This window comes from Zea mays, chromosome 5, assembly GCF_902167145.1.
Source record: "Zea mays cultivar B73 chromosome 5, Zm-B73-REFERENCE-NAM-5.0, whole genome shotgun sequence".
NCBI lineage: Eukaryota > Viridiplantae > Streptophyta > Magnoliopsida > Poales > Poaceae > Zea > Zea mays.
The window spans coordinates 34,207,170-34,217,304 of record NC_050100.1 but is presented as its reverse complement, the minus strand read 5'-3'; the positions used below and the strand labels follow the sequence as shown (position 1 = coordinate 34,217,304).

General features: G+C 45.0%; 1 protein-coding gene across 1 annotated transcript; it reads left to right on the top strand.

Moving 5' to 3' along the window:
• Window positions 1-1,333: 1,333 nt before the first annotated feature.
• On the top strand, window positions 1,334-2,292 carry LOC103626203 (E3 ubiquitin-protein ligase RNF167). Its single transcript, XM_008646603.2, has one exon. The coding sequence runs from the start codon at window positions 1,561-1,563 to the stop codon at window positions 1,975-1,977; it is 417 nt and encodes a 138-aa protein (XP_008644825.1). The 5' UTR covers window positions 1,334-1,560; the 3' UTR covers window positions 1,978-2,292.
• Window positions 2,293-10,135: the final 7,843 nt, after the last annotated feature.

Genomic DNA, 10,135 nt, shown 5'->3' with positions numbered 1-10,135 from the left:
CCCTTGAGAGTCTTTTCTTTAGTCGGGTAAGACTTGCTGAGTAATTCCATACTCAGGGTTTATCCCTTCGTTGTTTTTAGGTGAGGAAGTAGCAGATTTCTGTTGCTTCTGTACCAAGGTGGTTCCTAAGGAGGAGAAACAAGACTGAAGTGCGGGAGGACTTGGTCCTCCATATAGAAAACTTTTGTGAAAAACTTATCGGGAGGAGTTTTTGCCTCCCTTAGTTATGTAATAATACTACTCTGCACTCGTTTATATTTCTGGTCTGTAATAACCAACTTGATCTTACTTCTTAAATAAATGTAAGTTATGTAATCGCTTCTGCATTTCTTTATCTCCGATGTTATGTAATGTCTGCAAGACGGGTGAAACGTTCCTGGAAAGGTAAGAAAAGATACCGAACTTGTCAAGTGGTTTAGGAACATCTACAGGGTGTCTGATGTCTGTTAGACAAGGACAACTGTAGGTGGGCCTAATTACTTGGGAGGTTCCGTCACAATTAGGGTTCTAACACAGATCACAAGAACAAGCACCGGATTAAGAACTTACCAAAACTGGAGCACCAAATCGGTCCCTCATGGGTCACGGGTACAATCACAGAACAAGAAGGTAGTAGAGTAGATTAGGGTTCAAACACAAATCACAAGCACAGATCACAAGAACAAGCACTCGATTAAGAAGTCTCAAGACGTCAACTAGAGGAAGAAGACGACGAACACCAAAAGCTTACCGTTACCAAATCCATGAACGAGCCACCAGCCAGGCATCCACCAGGTGAGGGGAAGCCAGGGGGACGTGAAGTGGAGCCGTGGAGGACCCTATCGGAGGCTGGAGCCTGGAGGTGAGGCAGCGGCGGAGTTGATCGCCCCCAAATCACCCGAAGCAAACGGAGAGAACGAGGGCGTGAGACAACGGGTGAGCGAGTGGGCGACTGACAAGGCGGAGCTCGATGGGGGAGGGGCGACGAAATTTTAGGTTACGGTGAAACAGGCCTAAACAGGATTTTGAGCTAAATGGGTCGTGTCCGTGCTGGCCCAACGTGCTCGGTCCTCGGCCCAAGCGCGACACTAGCCATCGGGCCTTGCGGGCACAGGCCCGACATCGATCGTGTTGTGCCCGGTTACTATGGGTCGTGTCGTGCTCCGGATCGGTCCAATTAGCCCAGCATTATTGGTCATCTATATTGACAACTGACGATTTGTGTGGGATCATCACAGAAACGAACAGCCCAACCTTTCGCATCGAAGACGCTTTCTGTGCAAGGAAGGTTATTTTTACGTGGCATAATATATGGAGGTTATATTAGCCACGGGAGCATTAGGTGCACCTTCTGGTCCCCTTTCCTACGCGCCCAAATGATTCCAGATACAACCTGTTATCATCATCATCTTCATAAACCATCGCGACTCAGCCTCAAATCCTGGTCCACTCGCGAGTCGCGATCTCAGAGTCCCTCACCAATCACTCACTCGCCTCGCCTCACTGGCACTGCGAGCAAAATAGCCTCACTAATCCTGCGTCGCTGCACTGTGTAGCTAGCTAGCTAGTGCAAGCAGCGATATGATGCTGGCCGTGACAGTGAGCCAGGTCGTGGCGCTGCTCTCATCGGCTCTCTCCGGCACCGAGGGTGGCAGCGGTGTGGCGGTTGCGGTCGGTACGGCAAAGGCGGTGGGAGCCGAGCAGGGCGAGCGCTGGCGGCGGCGCTGCGGCGGGCACGACGACCACCCGGCGTCGGCGGCGGGGTACTGCTGCGTGTGCATATCGGCGTGCCGCGACGGGGACGACGTCCGGAGCCTGCCCTGCGGACACGCCTTCCACCGGGACTGCGTCGACCGCTGGCTGGCGCTTTGCCGGCGGACGTGCCCGCTCTGCCGTCTCCACGTCGGCGGACCTGCCGTCGGTTTGGCCGAGCAGCAGCAGCAGCTCAGCGAGGACCTCGTCATCTGGTTCTCTTCGCTCTTTGTCGCTGGCTTGTAGGCCCGCCCGCCCACCCGCCTGCGCCGTAGGATAAGCTAGCAATGTGCCTCTGCCAAGTGCCTGCACGCGCATAGCATAAAGATACGTGCACGGAGTAGGATTATCCTTCATTATTTGCTTCTTTGGTTAAGCAAATGGACTGAACTGAATGAAGAGTGATATCACATCGTATTTTCGATCTTAAGCGAACGATGGGTTACCGGTTTCCTTCGGTTCTTATTAGTTTTTCTTCGGAGCACAAAAGCTTCTTCGGTCATGTTTTATTTCTATATCGACTCCTAGGAGGAGCATCCAATAAACACATTTCTACAGTAACTGTTGGTGCTTTTTTGGCGTCAATTACTGTGTTAGAACTGACGGTGGTGCTTTCTACACAAGTGTGAACGGTCTGTGGCCAGGGGCCGGACGGTCCGCGACCTGGGGTAGGGCTAGGGTTTCCTGCCTAACGGGCCAGACGGTTCGCCCCTATAGGCCAGACGGTACACGCGTGCGCAGGGAGGGCGAAGGTCGACAGCGGCGCCTGGATCTCGCTCTCGGGAGGGACCCCGTCGAGGAGGAGATATCCTAGGTGTTGTCTAGGCTCGGCATGCCGACCTAGACTCCTCTAATCGACGTAGAGTCGAAGAGAAGCAGAGAATTTGGGGGTTGGAAGGCTAAACTAGAACTACTAAATGTACCAGAAATAAATGTGAGATAAATTAATTATTGATTCGATTGATGATGCTTAATCAGCCGTAATCCTCTATATTTATAGAGGAGGGGGGCTGGACCCATTACAAACTGATTTCCCGGACTAATCACGCGAATTTAGCTAACAACCGTAGCACAAAGCTCGGAACCCTAATCGGCTCTACGTGCGTGGACCGTCCGGACCATGGACCGTCCGGACTCAGGGCCGGACCGTCCGCTCGCTCATTTTGGTGCTCCGCATATGCCCTCTGCCTTTTTGGTGGAGCTGAGTGAACCGAAAGCAACTAACTCGAGGTGATCACATCGGTTTTCTTAAGCATCTTGCCACATACTAGGATGGTACTGCTTGAGGAAACGCCCATTCAAAGCCTTGGCAAATCTTTGCCTTGTAATCTTTGCAATAAATAAGCGTTACCCGATATTACATGTGCTACTTTGTACGGACCTTCCCAGCTTAGCGACCACTTTCAAAACTTTCGGTCTTTGTTTCTTAGAGGCAAGATGGTCTTCCACACCAGGTCCCCTACCTGAAATGATTTAGCTTTGACCTTCTTATTGTAAGCCTTGGCTACCATGATCTTGTCCTTTTCTATTTCTCCTAAGGCTGACACTCTTTTGTTGGTCACTTCATAAATATTATCCATCATTGAATTATAATAATCACCAACACTTAGATCATTTTGCTTGGCGAACCTAACAGCGTTTAAACTTATTTCCACGAGCAACACTGTTTCCTGCCCATAGACAAGCTCAAAAGGAGACACTTTAGTAGCATGATGTTTAGATATTCTGTGAGCCCACAAAGCTTTGGACAAAATCTTATGCCACTGCTTAGGATTATCATATATCTTCTTTTTTATCAGGCTAATCAATGTCCTATTACTAGACTCGGTCTGTCCATTGGCCTGAGCATAATACGGAGATGAATTGAGTAACTTAATTATATATAATTCAGCAAACTCGTGTACCTCTTTTGACATAAAAGAACCCCCCTGGTCTGTAGTCAAAGTTTGGGGAATACCGAATCTATGAATAATATGCTCAGTTATGAACTCAATTACCTCCCTATGTGTCATGTTCTTCAGAGCAACGGCTTCAGTCCATTTGATAAAGTAGTCAGTGGCAACTAACACGAACTGATGCCCTTTCGATGATGAAGGATGAATTTCTCCTATAAAGTCCAATACCCATCCTCTGAAAGGCCAAGGTTTAATGATAGGATGTAATTCGGCTGCGAGGACCAACTGTAGGTCGCCAAACTTCTGACATACCTGGCATCCTTTATAATATTTGAAACAATCAGCTATCATGTTGGGCCAATAGAATCCAGATCTTCGCAATAGCCATTTCATCTTTGGAGCCGATTGATGGGTGCCACAAATCCCCTCATGTACTTCGGCCATAGCTAATATAGCATCACTGGTGTTGGGACCATGCTTCGTCACCGAAGGTCCTGCAGAAAGAGACAGCTTCGGCTGAAGCTGCTCGTACGTGACGCCGAAGGCACCATTCATGAAGCTTGGGTACTACAGCATATCCGAAGATGAAGGGTCAAACCGACTTAAAGATGGAATGACCTTTTAGTCCATAAGGGTCTGAGTCATTGTTGTAAACTTTTATGAGGGGCATGATTGTAATTTCTCACAGGCTGTGTCCTGTGCCTATAAATAGTAAACAATATTCCTTTACTGTTCACGCATTCCTGTAATTGCTAACGCATCACTCGGGAATTATTGTTTGTCAAGGCAAAGGTATAAATGTACCTAAACGTTGTATTCAAATATCTTAAATTCATATAATAAAATATGTGAATGATGTCATTTATTTTCAATGAATTTATCTTTAATGTTTCATATTTTACTTTACTTTGTATTATCTTTATAAGTTTAATTACGAAGGTGAAACCTTCGTAATATTATGCTTGTGACCTTCGTCCGAAGTTCATTAAATCCTTGTGGAGATAATGCTTCGACGGACGAAGGGCATTGATATTTAACATTTTATGTTGCCTTGTTCTTAATTCATAGCATTTGAGAACAAGTCCCCAACAACTGGGGCCCAAGCATTTCAGCAGGATGTCATCAACCGTTCGGCGATAGAGTTCATTACTCATTAAAACATACTTGAAAGTTGTACGCCGAACATTCTTACTTGTTCTAACACTAGGATTTCATAGGTAATCAATTATGGGGGTCCTCCAGTCAGTTTCACCGGCTTTGTTATGAGTCGACTCTATCAAGAGAACTCCCCTAGCTACCCCGGACGGTCCGGAGCCTGCACCCGGACAATCCGCGACCTGGAGAACTGGCTCTGCATCACTTATCAGATTTTTGATAATGTGAAATTTTCCTTGCTTTATCATATAACCTGATGCATCTTGTGTCAAATCGTTAGCTCTGCAATTCTCAACTCTAGAAATGTGTCGAATGCTGAATTCGTCAAAGAAATGAATTGTGTCCCAACATTTTTCAAGGTAACCATTTAGAGTACCCTCAAAACATTGATATTCTCCCAACACCTTTTGGATGACCAGTTGAGAATCACCAAATGCCTTCACATGTTTTACTCCCATACTATTTAAAAGCTCTAAGCCAAATAAAAGGGCCTCATATTCGGCTTGATTGTTAGTGCAATAAGCTTTCAATCGGCTAGAGAAATCGAAGGAGACATTACTTGGTGAAAAAGCACAATGGCAATTCCTTGTCCTCCATTGCAAACTGATCCATCAAAATATAAAGTCCAGGGAATAACAGTGAGGTATGATATGTCTAGTTTATGAGTATCATCAATCCGATATTCTACAATAAAATCTGCTATGACCTGTCTTTTCATAGATTTCAATGGTTCATAGGCCAAATAATATTCTATGAGTGCATAAGCCCACTTACCAATTCTACCACTCATAATTGGGTTTTACAAAAATTATTTGATCACATCGGTTTGACCGGAAACAGTGCAACGACTAGACAACAAATAACATCTACACTTGGTGCATGCATAAAACAAGCATAAGCATAACTTCTCGATGAAAGTGTACCTCATTTCAGCATCCACCAGCCTCCGACTTAGATAGGTCACCACATGCTCCTTTCCTCCGGTCTCTTGTGTTAGAACAGCCCCAATAACCTTATCTTCAGCTATAATGTACAATCTGAACGGTACTCCTACTTGTGGTGCTTTTAATACGGGAGCCGAAGACAAATATTTTCTGATGAGATCAAACGCTTCCTGTTGTTCTGCCCCCAGATGAATTCGACATAATTCTTAAGCCGAAGGATAGGGGTGAAGGCATCAATCTTTCCGGGTAGGTTAGAAATAAACCTCTGTAAATAATTTATCTTACCGAGAAACTTCTGCACTTCGACCTTACAGGTCGGAGGTCCCATATTCTGAATAAATTTGATTCGGTCAGGGTATATCTCTTTACCATGTTCATGAATGATGAATCCTAAGAACTTACAAGCCGACACTCCAAAAGCACATTTACGTGGGTTCATTTTTAGACCATACCGACACATTTTATCAAAGGCTTTACGCAGATCAGCTATATAAGAACTAAATTCAGCCGATTTGACTACAATATCATCAATGTAGAGTTCCACATTGTTTCCCAACAGCTCGTGAAAGATCAAATTCATAGCCCTCTGATAAGTAGCACCAGCATTTTTCAGACCAAATGTCATGACAACCCACTCAAATAAACCAATGAAGCCTGGACATATAAAGGCCGTTTTAGACGCATCTTCTTCGGCCATGAAAATCTTATTATATCCGGCATTACCATCAAGAAAGCTAATAATTCTATTTCCTGACGCATTATTGATTAATGTGTCGGCTATGTGCATGGGATATTCATCTTTAGGAGTTGCTCTATTCAAATTGCAAAAATCAATGCATACTCTGAGCTTAGCTGATTCTTTCTTCTCCACCGGCACAATATTGGAGACCCACTCTGCGTATGTGCAAGGTCTAATAAAATTAGCTTCTAGCAGCTGGTGAATTTCGTCCTTTATTCGTGGGAGAAGGTCTGGACGAAATGTTCTAGCTTTCTGCTTGAAATGTCTGAAACCGGACTTAATGGGCAGTCGATGCTCTACTATCTCACGGCTTAATTCGGCATCTCAGTGTAATTCAAAGCAAAACAATCAGAATATTCTTTCAATAGACCGATCATTTCATCTCTAGGATCGGTCTCCAGGGTCTTGTTCACAAAAGTTGGCCTTAGAGTTTTACCATCTCCTATATCAATCTCCTCCAAAGGATCGACCGATGTAAACCCCTGTCCTAATTTGTCGAGATCTCTAAATTCCTCTATTATGTCTCCCACAGAGGAATTAGACGATCTTTGTGTGGCGGCGGACCCTCTGGTCTCGGGGGCCGGATCGTCCGCGACACTGGTTTTATACTGCGGTGGATGTTCGGTCTTAAAAACCGAACTGTCTTGTAAAAGACCGGACTGTTCGACCTCAGAAGTCGGACTGTCCGCGACCAGGGACTCATTCATTTTATGTGTACTCATTATTTAAACTTTATTTAGGGTTTAGCCGATTCTCCATCGACTCTAGCATTACAGGAATGAAACCCTTCTTATCTATACTTATGAACTGATAATCAGAAAAATCTACACCTGTGAGACATGTAGCAGTCTCATAGGTCCAAAGTACAGGGGCATCAGACACAACGATATAGGCCGAAGCATCAGCATGTACTTGTTCTACATCGTCGTCTACCCATTGTAGTAACATTTGATGTAACGTAGAAGGTGCACATTGGTTAGCATGAATCCAATCCCTGCCTAGGATTAGACTATAATTTCCTTGTACATCAGCAACGAAGAATGCAGCAGCAAGGGTCTTAGTCTCGATGGTTAACTCAACAGACGTGACTCCCTTGGCTTTGATCGAACTATCAGTTCCAACGCCGCTGAGGGTCATGTTGGTATTGAGAAGTTCATCATCTTGTTTACCTAGTTTTCTGTATAATGAATAAGGCATTAGATTTACAGCTGTCCCCCCCACCCCCGTCTACCAACATTTTAGCAATCGGTTTCCCATCAATGTGACCGCGCACGAAGAGTGGCTTCAAAAGATTTATCTATTCCTTTGGTTTTGTGAAGGCGACTTCTTTAGGACCAAAATCAAACTGAGCAACGACAGGTTCATCGTCACCGACAATAGTAAAATCGGCGGAAAATGTAATAACATTTATGTCCATACCTGTGTGCTTTGGAGAAGCTTCGTAGTCGACCAGGTCTTCTCCTAGTAGGTCGTCCTCCTCCATGGGCGTCGACACGTCGTTGGAGGTGTCCTGGTGTAGTGCAGACGGTCCGGACTTGAGAGTCGAACGATCCGTGCCATCTGCGGATGGTCCGGCCTTTAACCAGACTGTCTGTCATACCTGCAGAGAGCTGTGACGTTGTTGTCTCATTTTCTGTCTTCGTGGTCGTTTGATTTATCTCAACGGCCTTTGGCTTCCACCTTTTTTGCGATGGTGGGTACTGTGGATGTGTGTCATTAAATATCTTTCCCGCCTCCTTTTCTTGGTTCTCCTTTGCTCTTAGGCGCTGTAATTTTCGCTTTTAGGACCGTGTCAATCTCGATGGGCACCATCGAGGCATGAAGTATTTTGGATCGACTATTTTGATGGCAGTCATATCTTCTTTTTGGGTTGTGTTGGCCGATTCACCAAAAATCATCGACCCTTCATTATTTTCTTGTATGACGACATCTGTTGTACCTATTTTTATGATGTCCTTTTTATCGTTCTTTCGGTTGCTATAGGTATATGCCCCCCTGCCAAATTGGTCGGCCTTTGTGGCCGAGTGGTCCGGCAATCTTGTTGGTTGGTGCCTAGTGACCGGATTGAGTGGCGCTCAATCGGTCTTGTACTGGAGGTGCCAACCTGCTGAATATGGATGTTTGGAGTGCCCCCCAAGCGGGGTACTGTGGCATCCCAAATGGATATGGTGGCACGCTCCACATTTGATTCGGGGTATATGGTGGTGGTATGTATGTATATGGATATGGCATAGGTAGACATGGGAGTGGATGTATCCATGCAGGTATGTTGGGTCGTAATTGGACATTATGACCTGTTATTCATTCCGATTGGTGAGGTGGTCCAATCAGTCTTACCTGATGTCGCTCTTGAGTGGATGAGCGAGGTCGCTTCGTTGGCCGATCACTTGGGCCGACCTTCTGTTGGGGACTTGCTCTCAAATGCTATAAATTGAGAACAAGGCAACACCAAAACAGGTTACTTGTTAATGCCCTTCGTCCTTCGAAGAATTATTTCCCCAAGGATATAATGATCTTCGGACGAAGGTCATGAAGGACACACCTTCATCATCTCAACATATATATGTATAAATATTAACAACGAATGAAGCATGTAAAGCATAAAAAACAATGTGAACAATAACATTATCATATATATATATATTTCTCAGTATATAATCGTAAGTTAATATAAAGACAATATTGAATTACATTTGGTACCTTCGGCTTGACAGAAAGCAAAGGTACGGACGTGACGCAAAAGCAAATGCCAAGTCAGCGTGAACAGTACGGGAGTACTGTTCACCTATTTATAGGCACAAGACGCAGCCCATGTGAAATTACATCCATACCCTTTACATTTGCTAATGACTCTAAGGTAATCCATCAAGGTCTAAATAGCCTTTTCCCCTTTAAGTCGGTTCCCTTTCCTGCTGTCATGCCGAAGCTCCCTTGCGCGTAGCTTCGGCGTTGCGTCAACCTTCATATTGTTCGTGCTTCTCACATTGTGGTTCTGATCCGAGTCCGAAGGTACCTGTTCATGTATTACACTCCGGAAACATTGTTAAATCATGTTTTTGAGGACCTTCGGAAGACAAAGGCCCCCAACAGTAGCCCCTCACAATATTAATTTGTTAGAATAACGAATTCAGATTGCGATATGGACGACGGCCCTAATCCGAAGGTCCGAAAAAACACCTTCCCCTTGCTAGAACAGCAACAGTCAATGACAGACGGGGCCCTCCAACTTGGAGCGCACTGGGCGTATAAATAGGAAGTCACACCGACTGCACTTGATACACTGTGTAACACCCTGAATTTGGGGGTATAAAATTTCTTTGCTCATATTCACAAATTCAGGTGTTACTTCCCTTTTCTCATCCTTCCCCAATCTCCTCTCTCTCATTTCTATAGGAGAAAAGTGGTTATCTTATTTATAATTATAGTCTATTAGCTCAAACTCCAAGGGAGTATGAATTGTTGCATCATGTTGAACCCTAGATTTCACTTTTGTTTGGTGCATAATTCTCAAAAGGTCTAATTTGAATTTGTGGCTCATTTGAATTTGAATCAATTGGAGAAAATAAAAAGGAAAGAGGAAACAAATACCAAAATAAAAGAAAAAGGAAAAGAAGCCCGCTTTCCCCGCCCCCTCGGCCTTTCGGCCCAGTCGGCCCGCCTTGCGCGCGCCC